The sequence below is a fragment of the Falco cherrug genome, chromosome 4, assembly GCF_023634085.1.
Source record: "Falco cherrug isolate bFalChe1 chromosome 4, bFalChe1.pri, whole genome shotgun sequence".
NCBI classification, from domain to species: domain Eukaryota; kingdom Metazoa; phylum Chordata; class Aves; order Falconiformes; family Falconidae; genus Falco; species Falco cherrug.
The window spans coordinates 2,396,498-2,418,172 of record NC_073700.1 but is presented as its reverse complement, the minus strand read 5'-3'; the positions used below and the strand labels follow the sequence as shown (position 1 = coordinate 2,418,172).

The following is a 21,675-nucleotide window of genomic DNA, read 5'->3' as shown; positions in this document are numbered from 1 at the left end:
TACCTGGAAGGATTGTTACATTCACTGGATATGAAAATCTCAGTTAGGAGTCAAAAAAATACCCTTTAAAATACAGTTTTGTTTAAATAACTAAGGTTAATTTTCATGACATTGCAGGCAAGTTCCTGAAACTTGCTAAGAACTTCAGGTTTCTCAAAGCAGCAGAGCAATCAGCTTCACTGCCTGGTAGCCATGCTAGAGAAGACCCATTTCTCTGTGCACAGCATACCAAACTTTTTCCATTTTAGATCTAAATCCTCATTTATGCTTTGGTTCTCTCTGCCATTCAAGTTAGTGAATCTTGACATTGACTTAAATGTGAATGTCATCAAGCCACCAGCAAGCATGCTGGAAACCAATGAAAGCCATAAATTTCTTTCCATCAAAGACATACAATCCTAGACAATAGTTAATTTCTACATATTATTTCACCATGCCCTGATGTGACTGGATATTGTGGGGAAAAAAAAAATCTACCCACATTTCACAATATATATATAACTAAATATTAGCGTCCTTCTCAAATTATTTTTATTTCAACAAAATGTAGATCACACTCTCCTCTTCTTACTGTGGCCTAAAAATAGATTTCTTTCAGCGAACATCTTTTGAATGCAAATACGTAAGCAAGGGGAAAAAATACCCGTGAAAAGAAACTGAACAGACATTTCAGAAAGGTTTCAAAATCTAACAAGTGGCCACCTCCCTCTAGAGCAGCTGTTGTCTCCATATTCTTTGTACATTACATTATGATAAAGCATATGGTGGTGAGAGCTGGCAAGTAGCACTTCCTCTCCTGCACTGCTTCAGCTCAAAATCTATATGCCAAGACCAGTCTCCTTGCAGATTGTTCTTGACAATCCTTTGCAGAAGCTGCTGGCTTTTTAAAAGTCCTACTGTGCTGTAGCTAAATTTATTTCTTGCTGAAATCTGCAGTTTATGGCACCTGGAAAACAATTCAAAGGACAGCCCAAAGGGGTTACTTTTGAATAATTACCTAGGAACAACATCATTGACTCCTCGGAGAATGAGAACCCTGTGGCGACATATGAGGGAAAGCTGTTGAACCGTGATTTGCGAATAGGAACTTGGGTCTGTTTGAGTGCCCTGTTTCTCAAGAGCTCAGTGAAGGCTCTTGCTCTGGTCACAAGGTCACACACTGCACAGTCTCCTACGAGGAAGAGGCTGCCTCAGTCTCTTCCTCCAATAACACCTTTCCACTGATCCTTGCAATGAGTTTTCAAGTGTGTCTTCCAAGTCTTTATATTGCTTATATAATATTAATATTTTAATTGCAAGCAAATACTTGCGTGTAAAACAAACTGCAGACAGATGTTAAAAAAATAGTTGTTACAACTATCAAATCAAAATAGGTTTCTAGGTCAAAGTACAGCTGTATTATTAAGGCTTAAAGATACTAACCCGAAAGCTAGCATTGACCTCATACTGAATTTGCATTAGAAAAGGAATTTTCAGAATGATTTCACTGGAAAATAGTTGACTAATAAAATCAGTTAAGAAGGAAGAAAGATAAAACTGTGCGCATAACTTAGAGGTGCTTCAACTTGTAACTTTACATTAGGAATATAATGCTTCCATTTTTACCATAACACTTACTAAAGCTCATTTTTCTCATTCTCCCTTTTGATGAGAAAAGACAGGACCTGGCAAGAGGATCCAGGTAGTCTTTCCAAAGTTAATGTTAGGTTTTCATGTATTATCTGAAGTCCTAATTTTTCTTGTGTTATTCTCCAGTATTTTACAGATTGAACTACTCCTTTAGAATAATTATGATTGTAAATATACCAATTTTATTACAATAAAAATGACATTTGCCACATTACTATATCCATATCAAATGTTCCATTTCCACTCCACTCACAACAGGCAAACAGAGAGAGGAAAAGATATTTTTAAAATTAAATTGCAAAAAATTTCCACGCTGTACTTCAATTACTCAAAAAAGGGAAAAAGAACTAGGACCTGCAGGAATTTTCTCTGTATATTTGAACATTATAAATGTAAAAATTTAAAATAATCAAGAAGGATGAATGCTGTTTGAACTGTGTGATATTTATATTTCTTAATTCTGAATACTGTATAAAGGAGAACTACTAAAAACTGGAACTATCAAATTCAGAGATAATCCCTCGTTACATAATTTGAATCAGTGGTTTAATGGAAGATATCTACAGTGAGATTAAAACACACTACATTTATAATCAAATGTACCAGCCTTTTGGAGATACAGGTTTATTCAACTGACTTCAAGCTAAATCAAGACAGATTTAGAAATCACTGTTTACCCTTAGAGAAAAACTTTAAAATGAAAGATCTTTTTAGCCAAGGATTAAGAATCTAAAACTTTGCTTGACTAAATAGTTTTCAATTACGAAACAGGAAATTGTTTCAAAAGATGTGTTGACAATAAGAGAGCAGTAAGACTAGACATCAGCTGTTCTAGTCCAAACTGAAGGTGCCTGTGGGGTCCCATGCACTACAGAAGTTGAACAGCAGCACTGTTTTTTCTGTCTCTCATAGTATGACCATTTCCACAGATCCTTCACCTCAGCTATGATCTAAACTCTGGATGTTTAGATCCAGAAACAAATTGGGTTTATCTTCTCTTTTGTTGTTTACTATTTGTTCTAAGAGTATTTATTGTTCTGTAGCTGTATCCCCTACACCTAACAACACAGGAACGCACACCCCTCCATAAGAACACAACAGAAACTTCGTTAAAGCTCATCTGGAGACAGGCTGGGGTTTATATGCAAAGGTTCTCTTACAGATTATTATTTTTTTTTACACTATTGTTTAGAAAGTTTACTTAATAACCTTATCTGACTAATGACCCAAACACCACTTCGGAACTTGCCTTTGGTTTCACGGAACTTCTGCCCACATTACACTTCCAACGGTATCTCAGCTGGCATATTAATCACAGGCATGGCTGGGGTAACACCAGTTAGCCAAACTCCAAACATCTCATCAGAAGTCTTGAAAAATCTTTTTGTAGATTCAAACAAAGAAAACTGAAACAGCATCCTAAAGATAAATGTCCCTACAGATACCTGAAATCAGAGCTACACTGTTAAAATGTTATAAATTTATTTTCATAAGGTCTTTACTTAGGAATAAAAATTAGTCTTCACATCTCCTGCAGATTCTGATCTTTGCTACCTTTGAGGACACATCTAGAATAACATTATTGACTTGAGTGATGAGGAAGATCACAGTATGTCCTCAGAATGTTTGGAATTTTAAGGAGTTTTTTCAAGTTAATGATTAATAAGTTGCCTCTGTTTTATACACAGCAGAGAAGACAACATGCTTTCTGGTAATGTGCATGCTGTTTTACAACTGGGAATCATCACTGCAAGGTACAATGCTGTTGAAAGTCAGTTAAATTAAAATCAAAAGTCAGTTTGAATTGGGGTCAGCATAAGGGATTGAAAAAGAACAGTTAACAACTCGGAGCTGGTTGCATAATCATTTCGGCACCAGAAGAAACAGGCTGTGTTGAACTCGCATACTGCTCTGATCCCTCACTGCATTTAAAGCCCAAAGTGTAAAAGTTTAAAGGTTTGATGTTTTTTCTTATTCTTGTGCATGCTGCTGAGTAGACTAACACAAATGTCCCCATTCACTTATACTGTGCCTGTCCACCAGAAAGTAAAATTTATCTCCTTTTTACATTCAGAGGATTAAAAAATCTGTATACAATAAACCAATACAGATCTCTTCCTTTACTTCATTTCAAGCTCAAGCAAAGCATTTCATTTCCAAAGAACCAGAGGTCTTGCATCCCATATAGCTATGATCTTCTAAATTCCTGACTTTGATCCATTTGCTCCATTATTTTTGCACCATTTTTGGGGCCCAATTATTATACATTCATCATTTCAAAGCCAGATGGTACATACTTTTGGAATTTGGCTCTAAACCAGACAACAAAAAGTGTTTGGGAACTCTTTAATAGATGCTGTACACGCTCTGGTAACTAAGACTGGCTGATATTTTCTAAATATACTAGGATTTGTGCTTCACACGGTTACACTGTGCGGCGCAGACATCAGAAAAATATTGCAGGGTGCCATGTAATACACTTTGAGGAATGCTACTACAGCTCATCTCAAATAAAAAAAGTCACAGGCTTTAACAAGAAATTTGATTTTGAAGAGTTTCTGACAGAGAGGAGACTCGAGGGAAAGCAGATGACGGTTGCCTCTAATGGTGGCATGGATGTTGAGCTCAGGGATTATGAACAGCTTGTTTTGTAGGAAAAAGAATAGGACGAGAAGAATCAAACAGAAGGTGATGGGAGAAAGGAAAGTGCTTTTAGTAAATCCCCCTCTATTACCAAGTCTATCCCTTTTTCTTTAATGATTTAGACACTTCAACATCTCCATCGCAGACAGGAGGACATGGGGTGTTTGAATTCAAAATCAGTAGGAGGGACAGGATTAAGAGAGAAAAAAATGGATTTACGCAGATGTATATCGGTAATCAAGCACATCAGCAGTATTCCCTAGCATAAAACAGGATCAAAACGAAGGAGAATGTGGAGAGGGAAATAATAATAAATGGATCACATAAATAAATAAATATCTGAGATTTCACCAGTGCTGCCCGGGATTGATGTGCGTCCCATATATCTGTTCTGAAAAGACTGGAAAAGGGGATACACCAGCTAATTCCTTTTGCTTCCCATTATCCACAAAAGCCTAATACCCATAGCAGCTCCATTTCTTGGGAACACGTGCACCAAATAAGCCACCTCACGTTCTCACTATTCATGCTAGGCACGAGCAGCCACCATCATAATCTTATCAAAATCAGGGAAATTTATTCCAAATCCTGACTGACCGGCACTGATTTGTTCACCAGCCTGACACACATTCCACATCTAGACAACCTACAATGAAAGCATTTGAAACATTTCAGCACTCACGGGAGACATCAAATCTGAAGACTCAAATCAGAAACGTAAACACCAACATTGTTCAATAACAGAGTTGTACATTTCCAGGTTGGTACTTTACAGCAGTGAGTGGTGAGGCTGCCTTCGCACTGCACCTGCCACCGGACAGCCCCTTAATTACTACACGCTGAACGCAGCCAGCAGCCTCACGTCATTTAGAACTCTCTGCTACAGTAAAATTGTCATCTCAACATACATTTATATCGCATGTCAAGCCTAAGTCAGGACCCCAATTTGCTGGCAGTTCAAATCGTTAATGCCATAAGATAACCTTCATCTCCCTCGCAGTGGGAGGCTGACCGAGCCATCCTGCTGAGCTCTGTTACACTGTCTCAGCAAGAAATATGTAGCAAGAGGGAAGCAGTTTAAAAGACTTCCCTGTCACTCATCAGACACGTGCTGCACCCTCCAGCTGTGGCAAAGCAGGCTCCTCCGGCGAGCAGCAACAGCGTTCGGTACTGCCCCCCAGCACAGGGCCCCATCTGGGTATTTAACAACGACTTCACTATCAGATCTGCCAAAAATTCCTAGGAAATTGGTAATGGGAATTTTTGACTCCTCACTGTGTAGGGTGTAAACAACAACACATACATACGGTAGCCAGAATGACGGTATTAGTTAATGGATATAAATCGTTTATAGCACAGGTACAGTAGATTGCACCCATTTAAGTTCAGCTGGCAGAATTAGACCTACCACAACAGCTGGAGGATGTTCAAGTCCAGACTTCCTGCATCAGATTACCTCTGATGCAGAACAATTATCTAATCTTTAGGAGGATAATTATTTAATATTTTTTCTATTATATGAAGACAGACCTGAAAATAATGCAACAATATCTAATTAATGCAATGCCTTGGTGCTGTATAATTCTCATTGCTAGTCCTTGAGATGGATACAAGCTTAGCCAAATAAAACATTATATAAAAATGGTGTATTTCAACATCTCTTGTTGCCTCAAATAATAGCACGGCGACAATCACACAATAAGGGGCCAACTGTAATTATGTAATGAATCAGTGTGACATTTCCTATCAACACGGCAAAGTTAAGAGAGCAGCAGTGTTGTGGCTCAGTGAATATGGACTCATACTTGTTTCAGCTCACATAACAGGAACAAGGAAAAAATGATACTATCCATAAATTCCCCCAAGAGTGATTATGAAAGAAGATGAAATCATGCATGAAGAACAGACTGAAAGGCTGGTGTGACGGTCTCTACTCCCTCTCTCATTGACTGCTACCTATTTTTACACTCAAAGAGAGGTAATACTTTGCCCTTAATATTAATAACAAATAATTAAATTACCCTTTTAGTTTGAAGACCAAATTTGCCTTGGATTCATTTGAATAAAACCAGGATAAGGCAAAAAAATACTGCCACAAACATGAAAATTGTTTCTTCTTCTCACTAGTTAAAAGATGGATCTGTCAGTCCTGTATATATTTTTTTACAGAATTACGGTATAGTTGAGGCTGGGAGGCACCAGCCTCCCTCTTTTGGGAGACCACCGAAGCCCAGTGCCTCCACTGCAGCAGGTCACTCAGGGCTGCGCCAAGCTGGGGTTCAAATACCTGCAGGGAGAGAGAGCCCACAACCTCTCTAGGCAACCTATGCCCATGTTTGACCACCCTCGTAGTAAAACGTTGTTTTTTCATCTCTGAGCGGGATTCCCTGTGTTTCAGTTTGCTCTCATTGACTTCACTGGGCACCACTGAGAAGCATCTGGCTCCATCTTCTTTATCCTCCCACCAGGTGTTCATACACGCTGATACGGCCCCTCCGAGCCTTCTCTTCTCCAGGCTGAACAGCCCCAGTTTTTGCGACTTCCAACTTGCACGTCAGGCACTCAGCCCCGTTATCCAGATCACTAATGACATGAAGCAGTATTGCCCCCCCTTACTGGTCATTGGGATACACTCTAGTGATGAGCTTCCAGGTGGGCTTTGTACCACAAACCCCCCCGAGACCAGCAATTCAGCCAGGTTCCAACCTACCTCACCATCCGCTTTTCTAGTCCCTACTTCACAGTTCTTCAACTCCCTCTCCAGAACAGAGGATGCGAGATAAAAATACAAACAAAGCATTTATACTGCCTGCACATAAATTTTCAGACCTGCAAAATATTGACACATACGAGCAATTTCCGCTATTCATATGAGAATATTACTCCTAACGTAAATTGTTAGAACTAATTAGAACAGAAGTTGCTACTTATTTCAGCTTCCAACCAAAGAAAAAGTGGGATAGCTATAGTAAAAGCAATATCTGAGTTAGTTAATGAAGTTAAATTTAGCTACATTTATCTATGTAATCAATTCAATTGGGCCAAGATCAAGGATTTCTGATCTCAAATTATGAAAATATTAACTGATGACTTTTTAAAATTAATAATACCTTTCTGTAAAGTCCTGTCACATAACTGAACAATACTTATTCTAAGGAACCAAACATTGACCTATAAATTATAGCTCATAAATGACTCCACAATCAAAAGACATGCCACACGTGTTTTTTCTTTTAATTTCCTAATCTTGGTTCTCTAATTTGAACCTTTCCCTTTTGTCATAAATAGTCTACATTTCAAGATTAAAATAGGTAAAATAGTAGGTTTGATGTCTTTTAATTTTAAAATAAAAATAATTTTTAAAAATCTCTCAATACCAAAAGACAACAATTAATGGCTGAATTTAAACAGAGGTACATTAATACACCACATGACAGTGCAAAGAATTAAGTCTGCCATGTTATGACAATACTGATTAATCATAGTTATGATTAGGATATTCCAGCCTTAGTGTTTCCAGATGACATTGAACTGAATTTTGCAGGTACAGATTTTTCTCCGTATTTTCCCTAGAAGAGTCTTGGTATATTTATTATACTATAAGATGTTATTTGTCTGTATGTAGGGACTTTCCTATTGTTCTTGATCAAAACCATTCATATGTTCCCTTAAAAATGTATGATTTAATGACAATTTGCTCTCAAATGTATCCTATTTCCAAATCTGTACACTAAAAATCTCCACTCTAGTGCTTTCGTACAGCCACATGCGCAAGGAACTGGCAATTGTTAGATTTATACGACTGCCATTTCAGCTTTGTTTAAAAGCAACAAGATCTGTTGATAAGTAACCTATATAATCAAAATAATTAGACACAGTAATTGTTATTAACTTACTTTAATTAACAACCAATTTACTTTAAATATAGTATAAGTACAAGGTTTCTGTTCAAGCTCACTATAAAGTAAACAAGATGTTTCTCCCTTATCACCGAAATGGTTAGAACACAGCTGACAGTGACAAATGTGCCATTTCTAAGCCAAGCTGATTAAAATTAAGAACAGATAGATAGATTTTATACATTTCTGATAATTTGTTCCATATATTTGGCAAAAGCTTGCTATATTTTCATGAACGATGAATAAGCTGAACATTTTTCCTTCAGTGCAAAAGAGAAATTGCACTTAATTGCAGAGTTGTAATTGGTACCTCCATAATGACAACCCCAACATCTGCTACCTTGTTTTAGGTCTATTAAACTGAGGTTTTACTGCATGCTGATATTAGACTGGCTTCACGAGTGCTGCAGAGAAACCAGAGAAAGGAGACAAACTATAATGTTGAGCTGATCAGGTAGTGAAAACTCAATTTCAAGGCAATGTCTGCAGTTTAAAAAGTGTATTTCCAAATTAGAAGCACTGCTAGGGATTTACATGGGTTTTGCCAACTTTAAATGCATTAGTACGTCTGTTTTAGGGCTGAATCCTCATCTTTTAGATCTGAGGAAACAGAGATACATTTTCTTTAGTTTGTTTAGCAGCGATCTAACTAGCAATTGTACACTCAAGACCTTCTCCCACCAAGGTTGCCTATGAAAACCGTATTCAATGTTCCTGAACATGTCATCATCAAAATTCCAGTTACATAATCTTCCTCACTTTTAACTAACTAGTTCACTCTTTTAATCAGATATTATCACATTTTAAACAAACACCTCCACTAGTAGTCTGAATGCACCTCATCCATGTTTTCTACTAATTTCAGCCACAAAGTTCTGAAACACACATCATTTATTATCTAAACACAGATAATATAGACGGTATTCCGCGCAAACACACCCATATATATAACCTAAATACACCAACTCTCATTTTAATTTGCATTACCTTCTCTATTTTTTCTGCTAATTAGAACTGGAAATCTTGTAGTGCGCTGTAGAAAAAATCATCATTTTGGGCTAAGCAATTGAAAAAAGAAACGCAAACCGACAAGAAAACCCCAGTGCTACTACCTGAAAAATACATACTGTGGTAACATTCATATTGTACATTAATTTAATCATTACATTAAATAACAGAAAATGCATGGCCTTTATGTATGCACATCAAAAGCCTGAATTTCAACAAAAGCAATAGTATAGGTAGTTGTTCTGTGCATACACTCTTCATTTCCACAAAACTTACCAATACTTTAGATTTTCTGCTTTTATACTAAATATATCTCAGATAGGAAAACTAAATTTCTAGAAAGGCCAAACTAGAGCAAAAATTAATCTTAATACTCACTGACTTTCTGGTTGCAGCACAATTAAAAAGAATTTGTACAGTTTAAGGAGCTAAATTTAGTAAGTGCAAAGCAAATCTAGCCACATGAAACGCAAAAGGAAGTTTTTTTCACTTGACTGAAGCTACTGATTATAGCCCATCATAATTATAGATCTTCTCTGTTAATAGTACTCATTTCCAGAGTAAGGAAAAGGGTCCTTCAAGCATCCATTTCTAAATGAGTCTAAAACCACTAACAGTAGCTATTGCACTTATCACACAAAATGCACTTCTCTTTATACCAGCACGGTTCAGCTGAAAGTATTTTTAAATTGCTTTTGGTTGGTTAGGGGTTGGGTTTTGGGGAGGCAAATGCATGAGTTCAAGTGTATATAATATGTTATATCAATGCTTAACTAATGTTTTCTCAGAGGGATTTTTTTGCATGATTGGTGGGGTAATGTTTGAGATGCATTATAAATTCAGGCCTCTGGCCAGACCCTCTCCTTATCAGGATACACAGAATGATGCCTTTTCTGGGCAGAAATGCAGACTGAGACTGCAGCCAATTTTTACTGGATTATTCATTCAGAAGGAGATGGGACAGGAAAGATGGAGGAATGGCTGCACATCCTGTCCTTCTTTATGGGAAAATTCTCCCAGAGAAACTTGTCTTATGTCTTCCAAATACACAGGCCCCAGCAAACCAGCATCTAGCACTGTCAACCCGTCTCCTTTGGAGTGAAGGGAAGCGTAAGGTAACAATTCTCTGCTCACCTGAATAAGTGGAAACCACAGAAAAATAACAAAGGCCTTTTTAGGAACTATTTAGTAGTCTCAATACTTTCATCCAGTATTATGAACAATGCGCCACACCTACTGCCCAACACTCATTCATGATTTCAGATGGATGAGATGCCCCAGTGTCTCCATAAAGGACTGGCCAGTACCCAGCCATACACTTTTGCTCTATGTGTCTGCACATACAGGAGTGAGACAGGTTTGTAGTAGTACTTATTAAAGTTGTCCTAAATTTTTAAAACTTCCTTCTAAGAAGCTTAATTTTTCCATGCAAGGTGTCTGCCAAAACAGGTCTGTCACTTCCTCAGCGATGCTACGGAACAGTATAGTTCTGACTACTCTAGCAACCTCTCCTTTGAAAACTTCCCATTTCCTCTGCTATGCTGCAGCTGGGAAAAGGATTTTATCCAAGGGATGCCTTCTGTCCATCAAAGTCATATGCCCCTGAGAGATCAGATCCATCAGTCATATGCCTTTGAGAAGTCAGTGCCCCTTGCAGTTTGCTCAGAATCTGTGGTTAAAGTTCTTCAGCATCCCATCCATTCTAGAGATCTTTCCAGCTTATCTGGCACCATCTCTGAAAGCAGAAAGGCCATCAGTTTTGGACACCTTCCCACAGTCGCTTGTAAATAACACAGAAATATGATTGATTTGAATCCAGAGAAGCCAAGAGCTTCACATGCAAGAAGCGAAAACTGGAAGAAAGATTAGTAGTGGTGTCTACCTGCAGAAGCAATCAGAACTAGAATCTGAAGCATAGCTTTTTACTTACTGTCTATTTAATACCAACTTTGTAGGACTAGCTGTGAGTCAAAAGAAAAGAAAAAACAGTATTTTGCTTACATTAACAGAAATATAATAAATGCTACTAAGTGCTATTTCATTCATAAAGAACAGCAATGCCAAGTTGATTTAAAGTCTTTTTCAAGTCTGCAAAGTAACTGCTGCACATTTACTGCTCTGAAATTAGCAAGACCTTTTCTGTCATATACTTCATTGCTGATGTGTTCTATTTCAGGCATTGTACCAGCTGACGTTTTTTTGAGCTTGGTGGGTTTTTTTCCCCAGAGGAATAAACCGCAATGGAGTTCTGAGAGTAAAAAGAAAACTTACTGAAAACTACACAGTATATATTATATATTCATAGAACATATATCTGAAAGAAAATTAATGTAGTATTTCATTAGGAGGGGATCCACCCACCAGATTATTTTCTAATAAGCCTGTTAGTGTATCTTTGATTTTACAACCACCACCATTTTCCGTAAAACTGGTATTATTGGCTCCCCTACCACATTTGAAATTATCTTCCTGTTCCTGATGATAGAGAGCACAAAGAAAACTACATTAAAACTTGTGTACCTGAAGCAAGTGGTTTAGACCCACTCAGGTAAAAACAAAAGCTCCCATCAGGAAAACATGCTGCCTGACAATACCCCCTACAAGGTGCTAACACTAAATTCTAACCAGCATATCAATCAGTTAAAGCATGATGACTTTATTTCGGCACGGTATCATAGGCGTGAAAGAAGGATGTATTAAAATCAGTCATTGTGCCAACATATTTTATAAATAATAATAATTAAAAGGTCCTAAAAAGGATCAGACAACAATAAGCAATATCTAGATGAAAACACTTTGGAATACCTTGCAGGAAATGATGAATTTAAAGCCTGCATTCATCAACAAGCATATTTGGAACTATCTGGCAGTTATTCCTAGAAGTGAATTATCTTATGCCAATACAAGAGGAGTGGAAAATAAGAACATGAAAGATAAATAACATAAAAGAAAATCCTATGCAAGGTAATAAGAAAAATATTTGCTGCATCATAGCAAGTTAAAAATGTAATTTATTCATTTTCATACAAGCAAGCAGAGGGAAAAAAAAAAAAAAAGCTAATGTGGTAAACGATACAGTAACAAAAAGCTTCAAGTGACTGTCAGTCCTGTTCATAATCTCGCAGTGATTATTTATTCCAACACGAACAAGTGGAACGTGCAATTACCAATCTGTGAAGGCAAAGGTGGCCAGTATGAAGGAGGTTTTTATTACCTTGTTTTCTGTCACATGAAGAAAGAAAATAAAGAAACATAAATTAACTTGACCATAAACCTTTATCTACTATGGGACTAACTTGGCATGCTACATTCTACGGGCGCAGCATTGTTTTATTTATCCGTCTTCTTATGTTCATGTGTTGCTAAGGCAGGACGGTCACCCCCTTCTCTGACAGAAAAGGAGACTAGGAGCTAAGGAAGCGAGCTGTCAAAAGCTGCAGACCTCCTGTTGCCAAGTGCATTTACAATTAGTTTACTGTATAATTAGAACTTCTGTGAAAGAACTAGCTCTGAGCATATTTCTCTCATCATCTCTACCTACACACTCCTGCCACATTGCAGGGAAACCTGCCTTGCCTCTGACAACCAGGCTACTAATAATGTAATATAAAATAAAACAAAATACGCAGTCTTCCAGAGAATTTAACAATGTCAATAGCAGATTTACAGGTCGACCCTGCTCTCATCTCTGCTCCCTAATGCATCCTTGCTTAGGTAAATCCATCCCACGTCCAAGTGCCAAGAAGCTTTCTGGCCAGCAAATTCCATTCTACCCCTCACTTACAACTCTGAAAAAAAGGAGATTTTATTAAAAAAAAAATCCTTTGTGAAAGCAAGACAAAGCCCCTGCACCCTGATGGCAGAAAGTGCGTGACTGGGATAACACCATGTCCAATGCTTTACACATTCAAGTAGTCTTTTCTAAACACAGTTATGTCAATTATTAACTCAGTAGCTAATTTAGAGAGAAAAGCTACATTTGTACCTCTTATTATATAAAACTTCAATGGCAAGTGATGTGTGAAGATCATTACTCTCTGCTAATTAACACTCCTAGGAGCAGAGACAATTAACTATATGATCTATTATCTCTAATAATTATTATTTACACAGCAAATAATATGCACACTATATGCAACTATAGGTTGGGGTTTTTCCTGACTGGTTTATTCTGAGAAAATGCTTACCAAGGACTTTATGAAAAAGTTTTAAAGAAAATATTGTGGGAGATTTTTTTAATGATTGTCTTGCTTATACATAGAAAGATACTTTGGCCTGCGTTGCCTGTTTCCCATCTATAATGTATATCTACATTATACAGTTGCATAACACTGGGAACAAAATACGGAAAATGAGATAACAGACATAAATTTACCTGTAATGGTAATAATTTTGACTATGAAGTAAAATCTCTTACAAAATATACAGATTTTTAGAAATCAGTTTGATCAAATTGCAATCAAATGAACTTATTTTTTAAATTTTAGATGGCTGAAATGCACCAGTTAGCTGGAGATTCAGAAATGCTCCAGACAATATTTTCATGCCATCACTTAAGCACTTCAAAAAGAAGAGCATATACACTTTGCACAAACTTCCATTACCACACTAATGTGCTGAAAACAGCCAATAAAAGGATTACAGTTCTGTCCTCCAGTTACTTGACCCATAAGACAGCCTTACGGACCTAAACCCAGCCCTGCCAAGCTGGAAGGCCTCACCCTGAAAATCACGCATTGATTTTCTGCAAAGTAGTTTTGCCTCGGTGTTTCTACCTTTATCGTATGTTTACTAACTTACTGTGCTCCTAAAATGGTAGAGGACAAACTGTAAAACCTGCAGCACTGCTTCATGAGTTCATACAAATCCACTTATTCTTTTCCAGACAGTGAAAAAATTAGTATCTGAATTCCTACAGCAGTTCATCAATCTGCCAGCTGAGGGTTCTCCTCTCAGTACATTCCTCTGTGACATTTTCTGGATGGCTTTAAGCACACTAGAAGCAGAGGATTTTGCCATTTCGTATGTATTCCACAGTGACAGTGCAGGAAGATGATCCAAGCCTGTTGCTCCTTCCCCTGGCCTCCCTCACCCAAAGCTCGATGACACTGCCAACAAGCCAGTCCACTGTCATGACCTGGGCTAAGTGGCAGAAATTCATCCCAGATGCTTGCCACTGTTTGCTGATTTCAGTATTATTATGTAAGGATAAAACCTTCCACATATCTACCCTTACATAAAATGGCTGTCAAATACCACTACTCCTCCTCCTCCCCATCATTCTCAATCTTAAAACACAAATGACTGAAATCTTGACACATTATTGAAAGGTAGAATTTATTTTTGAGCATTGCCCAAGGAAAGCAAGCAGAGGTAAAACAAAATTTTTTTACAAAGGATGGTCTCTGCTCAGATTGTCACAAAAATCTACTCCGGCCCTTCTGTACCAACATCACTGGCGCAAACCTCCCCGTGGACAGAGCTTGCGGCTGTACATGGAGAACAGGCGAAGCAGTAGAACGAGGAGAGCCGAGAGCCGCGCCGCTGCGAAGGGCAGGAGGCTCTGAGGGGCGACTGCACCTCGGCTGCTGCCCCCGCGTTACGACCGCCTCTCCTCCTTATGCCCCAGTTTTACCTTCTTTCCCCTCAACGTGCCCTCACTGCCACACTCCCACTTCTGGAGTTCTTCCTCCTCCTTCCCTGCCTCTGCCCCCCAGAGCCGACCTGCTGTCACGCAGGCAGGTCAGCCTGGCCTGGCCACTTGGCCGCCGGGCGCCGGCACAGGCCTCGTCAGACCCTGGAGCTGCCCGGTCTGTCCCCGGCCTCATGCCAGTGGTAGGGAGCTACAGACAGGACAGAACGGAGCTTAGGCCAGGCTGTTTACTGGGGTTGTCAGTTCATGTTGTCATAAATGAAAGCTTTCCTCAATCTATCCTTATTAATTTCTCTCACCCCTTCTGTCCCTGTATGTGCCCTCATTTTTGTATGTTTTTTTGGGGGGTTGTGGGTTTTTTTTACTTAGAACATTCTTAGCGGCAACAGGTGAGCTTCTCTGGATAAAATAAGAGATAACCTGAACCTTCATGTACAGTAAAAACAAATGGCAATTTTACCTGTGTTCTAATGTTAGAAACAAAAGAGCTTAATAATAGGGTTTAGGAAGACTGTACCTGAAAGTAAAAATATCTTTCCAATTTCAACCAAAAAAATAACTAAAAACCTAGTTTGGAGGACAAAAGCTATTTTCTCATGGTTCTCTTTGAATAAAGGAGAGGATTCTAGTGACATCCAACAGCACCTCGCATGACTACCCTTGGCACACGGCTACAATAAAGTACAGACTCCTTTGCTGGGTCCTCAGGAAATATAAATTCTGATTATTTTCTGTTGATAATATTCTCGGTATAAACTGATCTATTGGGTTCTGAGCTTTGCGTAAAAATGAAATAAACAGTCTTTCCTAAACAGTTAGGATCTCATTCTTCCATTCTGTTTTGAGAACCAGACTTCATACAAATACAGAGGCACATAAATACACCTATACTCAGGTAAAAGGTCTGTGATCTGTCAGACAGCAATTACAGAGCTGCAAGCAACTGCTGTTGTAAAGAGATGACATCACTGATAGCTTTATACATTAATGTGGGGAAAGAGGTGGAAAAATCCATAAACTACTCTTACTAAAGTTTTTAATGATTTAGTAGAAAACTTCTGAATATCCATATTCCCCCAAACAACTTTGAAGTTGTTCTGAAGAAGGCTTTACTATATTGAAATTGATGAAATTATGACATGTAAAAGGAAATTACAGTAAAATTCTGTTGGCTAGATAATATGTTCGGGCATAGATATATACTACTCTTGAGACAATTTTTTTCATCCGATTAAAAAAAATACACTCTATTAATTCAAGTATTTGATAAAGGAATCCCAGTCTTTAAAATTATTTTTTAAAAAAATATATATCAGTGAGAGAGAAGTGTATTTCTACTTTGCTTACCTTTTTAAAGACTATTTCTGACAGGAGCATTAGGTCTTCCAACAACCCAGACAGCTGTACTTCTTTTGCAAATATATTCCTCACAAATAAAAAGAACCCTTCATCTGCCTACTACATCCGTGTTCTCAATACCCACAGTAGGTTTTCATTTGTTCCTGCAAAGCAGCTGTTTTGCTAAAACCTCATTTTCCATTACTTTTACCACAAAAGTAATTTCTTCTAATGGTTTTCATATATGAATTACCTACCTGCTCTGCCAGCCTCCCTCCACCCCTTCTCTCCAGCAAGTAGGAAGCTGCATTCGCTCCAGTATTCTACATCAGACAATCACTCAAAAGCACTAAATATTTATTCTTAACAATAAAATGCAATTGAATTGCCAAAATCTCTTGAACTGCTTTCAGTATAAAGAAGTTAGAAATTTTGTTCCGTTTATTTTAATAAGATTGCTCATTATAGATTCAGGAAAAAGTAATTATACAAAGCAAGAAGGTGAATTAAGACCTTCCTCTCTCTCCTAGTAAATCTTAATGGCTGCATCCATGTTGCAGCTCCATCCTCTGCTACGTGCCATGTACCCCTGCAGCCAGCCTGCATCCTCAGCAGCATTCTTCCATGGAGAGCAACCCAGAAAAAACTCTCCCCCAGAAAAAACTCCTTTTGAGAAACCTCGTGGGGAATCCCTGTTCCTCCCTGCTGGGGTTATCTGGGGCCCTCAAAGCCACCCCTGCAGCCCTATGAGGAGAGGCTGGCTGAGCGTACGGTGAAGACTCTTGTGGAGGGCTCTGGTAGGAATGTGGCTGGAATTTGGGTGCTGGCAGCAACTTTGCTAACTTCAGTATTTTCTTAGATGTTATGGTGTCGTGTGCAGGTGTTGTTCTGCCATATGATAAACAGAAAACATTGCTTTCTCTGTTCTGGCTGCAATAAAATTGTCTACATTCTTTTTTCTGCTTCATTTTCCCCTTTTGGTTTTATCCAACAGAGACCTTGTTTGTTCCAAAAGTTTTACAAGGTCACATTCACTACTTGACTAACATTTACTAACATATAGACTGACATATGTTTAATTAATTTCCTAAGTTGGCAGCAGTTGGTATAGGGAGTGAATGTTTTGCACTTTTCTGCGACATCTGCCTTTTTTTCCTTTGAGATCCTCAGCTAAAGGATGCTGCTACATTGTGCCACATACTGTGCAAATGTAGTAAATGATACTCCAGATCATCAGCACTGAAAACAATCCTCCTGATGCAGATCCAGATATTCGTCTAGTAGAGGCATAAGGAGCTTTTTTGTTCCCTAGGCACCGATCAAGCACCAAATGAGATGCCTGTGTTAGATCCTAAAAATAACGGGTTCAGCTGGGCCTTTTCCACTGGTGCTGAAAATCACTCAGCCAAATACTAATTGGGTTCTCTTCTTAATAAGAACCCATTATACCCATCCAGCAAGCATGTCATCGATGCCCTCTGACAGCCTTCAGGAAATTAGAAGGAGAAATACTTTTCTAATTCAAACTGAATTTATGCAAGCGAGAGCTCAACGGAAGAGTACAAACCACTAGTTCTGGTATTTGGAGGCTCTATTTCATGATTGCTCCGTGATATTCAAGATCAACACATTCCTGCTCCAAGTGCAATCAAAGTATTCCTGAAATGCCATTTTTGTTATCAGTCAGAGATGCTTTACTGTCCTCATCACAGCTCACGTGCAAAAACGTATGAAGTCTAATTGTGATTTCCTTGTGGGAAAGCTATCTAAAACATGGATGCTGGAAAAGAAAGGTTTTCTGGAGAACAGCTTCACACAAACAGCATAAAAGCAGCATTAAAGTTGTTCCAAAGCTAATGGAATGCAAAATCAGCTCAGCCAGTAACTTAATCCTTGGAAAGCACTAAAAAGAACTATATTTAATGATGCTATTATTCAGTTGGAATAATTTGTGTTTAATTTCTCAGGGAAATTAAAATCTTTTATCCCAAGCAGCGATATTATTTTCTTTTTATATTTTATCAATGATTCAATTGCCCCTTAATCAAAAGACAATGCAAAAGGGAATATTTCTCATTCAGCAGAGCATCTCGACTAATTTTATGGTCCCATATGTGATCACTCTGAACAGAAGTTCATACAAAGCGCAATTTACAGCATACGCATAACTAGATAACCAAAAATAGAATATGCAAAATTCAATCTCAGCGACATAACGCTTATATGCCCTTTGGGTTTGAGCTGATATTCCCAATTTGATTAAATATGCTCTAAGAATGAGTGTACAAGTATGCATTCAGTATCAGCAGGTAGAAGAGTAATTCTGTATACTTAGTCCTAGAAGCAACTCCCTTATGTATTTTTTACTGTATTTATTTATGATTTAAAAGGGGTTACGGAACAATACCTTGTACCTTAAACTTTAGCTTGAGCTTGTTATTAATAATGAATGAAATTAACTTTTCTGATATTGGAGTTGTTATTCTCGTGGGGTCCATACTGCAAGGCTTGATCTTATGATGTTATTACAATAGCGAAAAACATCACAATTATTTTTGCACAGGTAAGTTCAAGTAGTCACCTGATACGGATTCAGCACAAATGTGATTTCCAGAGGATTTCACCCATTTATCAATTTAACAGAGAATCAGTTTCTGTGCAAAGCTAAAGGAGAACTGAAATGGTGAAATACTGACTCTCTTTAATAGGCGCACATAAGTAATTTCAACAAGAAGCAATGAAGTCAAGCCAGAATAAAAATAAAAAATAAATTCAAAATAAAATTGAGACCAAAGTGAAAATTCAGAACTGCTACTGACCAGAATTTTTTCCGTCAAATTTAACTATTACCAAAGGAGAAAAACAGAACATTAAACTTAATATTACAGATGCATCACTCTGGAAAGTGTGATGCATTCCCATGCCTTGCTCAGAAACCTAATTCTACTCTGAGATTCAGAGAGGACAAATTGGTACAGAAAATGAGCAGAAACACTTTGTTACTGTGTTTGATCTCAAGCATTCAGAATGAGCAGCACAACATAAAACAAATGAAGCACAGCTGACGCTGAGGCTTGCTCTGCCAGTCACACCTGACTTAACTACCACCAGCCTGCCTGCCGGCTGCCTTGCTGTGTTTTAGGAATGAGGAAAATTCTGCCAACATTGGTAACGTTCTCTCAAGCCCCATAGTGACAACTAGGACTGATGCTGGTGACTAGCATTACTACTGTAGCGGTTATACAAACACCAGTTCATGTAGCTACCTATTATCCTTCATCCCAGTTTGGGTCTATTGCCTTCACTTAATCCCAGCCTGTGTGTTAAGGATGAGTTTGATTCTGTTTCTTTTTCTACAGAAGGAAGTACCTGACCTTACATAAGCTGTAACAATATTAAAATAACTAAGATGTATGTTCTTTTCCACAACAACCAAGTTATACTTATTTGTGGAAGCATGATTTATCCAGCCAATAGTAAAATATTCTGGCTTATTTACAAAGGTGCAAATCAGAATCCAAAAAGCCACTGCCATAAATTATCCACACTGAGCCAGTACGCAGTATTTACCCCGAAACACCTGAGAATGGAAGGCTCGTCTTTCATTTCAGCTAAGCTGGTTGATTTTGACCTGGACAGATGATAGGAAAAGGACAGAGCAAGATCCAGGAATCAGCTGGGAAGCAGTGCCGCTAGCTGGATGCTCGCAGCTGAGGGAGCTCTGCTTCTCGGAGCTGAGTTCTAAGTCAACAGGGCTGCCTCCAGCCTCAGCTGAGTAAAGGTACTGGCCTCTGCAGTGCAACAGAAGAGGTGCACTTACACTGCTGGCTGATTTCAGGTGAAAGGTGGCAACAAACAGGATCTTTCAGAGCTGATGGAGTGTTTGCGTGATTCCATGTCAGCTCTTGATGTAGCCTCAAGCTGCCCCAGAGGCTGGTGTGAGAGCAGAAGAGTGAGTGTATCACAGCACAGATGACTGTCTGACGGGTGCCAAGCTGTGGCTTGAGTTCAGATGCTAACCCTGGATAAACAATTCTCAGGAGCATTCCCTTCAAAAACACCTTTGGTACCCACACACTTTGTGTATCTGCATCAGGTTTCTCTAAATGCTCTTCTTCCAAGTGTCAATTGTTACTAATATCCAGATATTTACATAGCAAGAATTAATGGAAATACATGGTCCAGGTCTCAGTAGTATTTCACCAACTGTCCTCTGTGATTGTATTTTAAGACTGCTTTTAAAACAAACATGAAGTGCATGCAAGACTATATTACGCAGCTCAGCACAGAGCTATAAAAAGAACAATATATAAATTCATAAGCTGAAAAAATCTGTATTTGTTCTGCAATATTAAGATTAAGCTTGACCTTTCAAAGAACAAATCTATTGGAATTGCAAAAGTTTTCAGCCTCTTAATTAGCTCTGCACTGAAGCGTCTAATGCCACAAGCAAACAGGATTATTTCCATTTTGCCCTCCTTTACAGACTGAATAAAATACTTCTGGATATAATTCACTTGAAACCAGAATGAATAAAGATCATTAACCTCACTGACTTAACTAATCCAATTTGTCCTATTTGAGAATTAATTGAAAGTTCTTAGACACACAAAAAAAAAAACTTTACACATACAAAATTTCAGAGAAAACTAGTTGTTAGCAAATTTACCTGCACCAGATCTGGGCCCTCCCAATGTAACAACAGCAGGAGTTTTTAAATGTAGCATGGTCTTGTAAATAGAAGTATGTCCCTATCCTTAAAACATAAAATATATATTTTTTTACAGTACCTGTTCTCATTTTGAGAATCTCAACAGTATTTAAAGCTTCATAATCAACAACAGCATGTTAAGGAATTAACATTGCTTAAAAAAGTTACTACTGCTTCTGCTATGTTTCATTTTACTGACAGCAAAAGCCTGCTTACCAGAATTTTTGTAGTATAAGCACTGTTGATAGCAATTGCGTTAACCAGCAGATCAAGGGTTTTGGCGGGTATAGAATCGGGGTCTGGGATCTCTTTGTAGTGGACATCACCAACGTAGGCTTGGACGACCGTCATCCGGTTGGTTGTCAGTGTCCCTGTTTTGTCAGAGCAGATGGCTGTAGCGTTACCCATAGTTTCACACGCATCTAAGTGGCGGACCAGATTGTTATCCTTCATCATTTTCTGAGAAAAAGCAAAACAAAAAACCTTCAGGATTTGCTTTGACAGATTTCTAATGTCGGTTACAAAAAGCAAAAAAGCATGTATTTAGTCTTGCTCGTGAGAACATAATGCACACTAAAGTAGAACTTTATCGGGGCCAATAAGCCAAGCTCTAGTTACAGGTAACCATCAGTGCCTATCCCTGAATTAATTTTGCCTTTGAGAAACAAACATACTTCCATTAATTTTTGCAGTATATATAAATTTTAAAGAACAGCTAGAACAGCTAAAGAAACTGAAGATAACAAATTTTTTTAATCGGTATCATTATAGTAAATATTAGAATTTTTTTTTAA

At 38.1% G+C, this 21,675-nt stretch overlaps 1 protein-coding gene across 13 annotated transcripts in view; it reads right to left on the bottom strand.

Annotated features, from left to right (window-relative positions):
- The window catches only part of ATP2B2 (ATPase plasma membrane Ca2+ transporting 2), a 432,200-nt gene that overhangs the window by 58,675 nt on the left and 351,850 nt on the right, over nucleotides 1–21,675 (bottom strand). For all 13 annotated transcript variants that reach the window (XR_008732091.1, XM_055709424.1, XM_055709434.1 and 10 more), the window contains one exon: nucleotides 21,098–21,340. Coding sequence is in view for 12 of the 13 variants with exons in the window: in XM_055709424.1 (XP_055565399.1) it covers nucleotides 21,098–21,340 (243 nt within the window). In the remaining variant the exon portion in view is untranslated. The remainder of the gene's footprint in view (nucleotides 1–21,097; nucleotides 21,341–21,675) is intronic.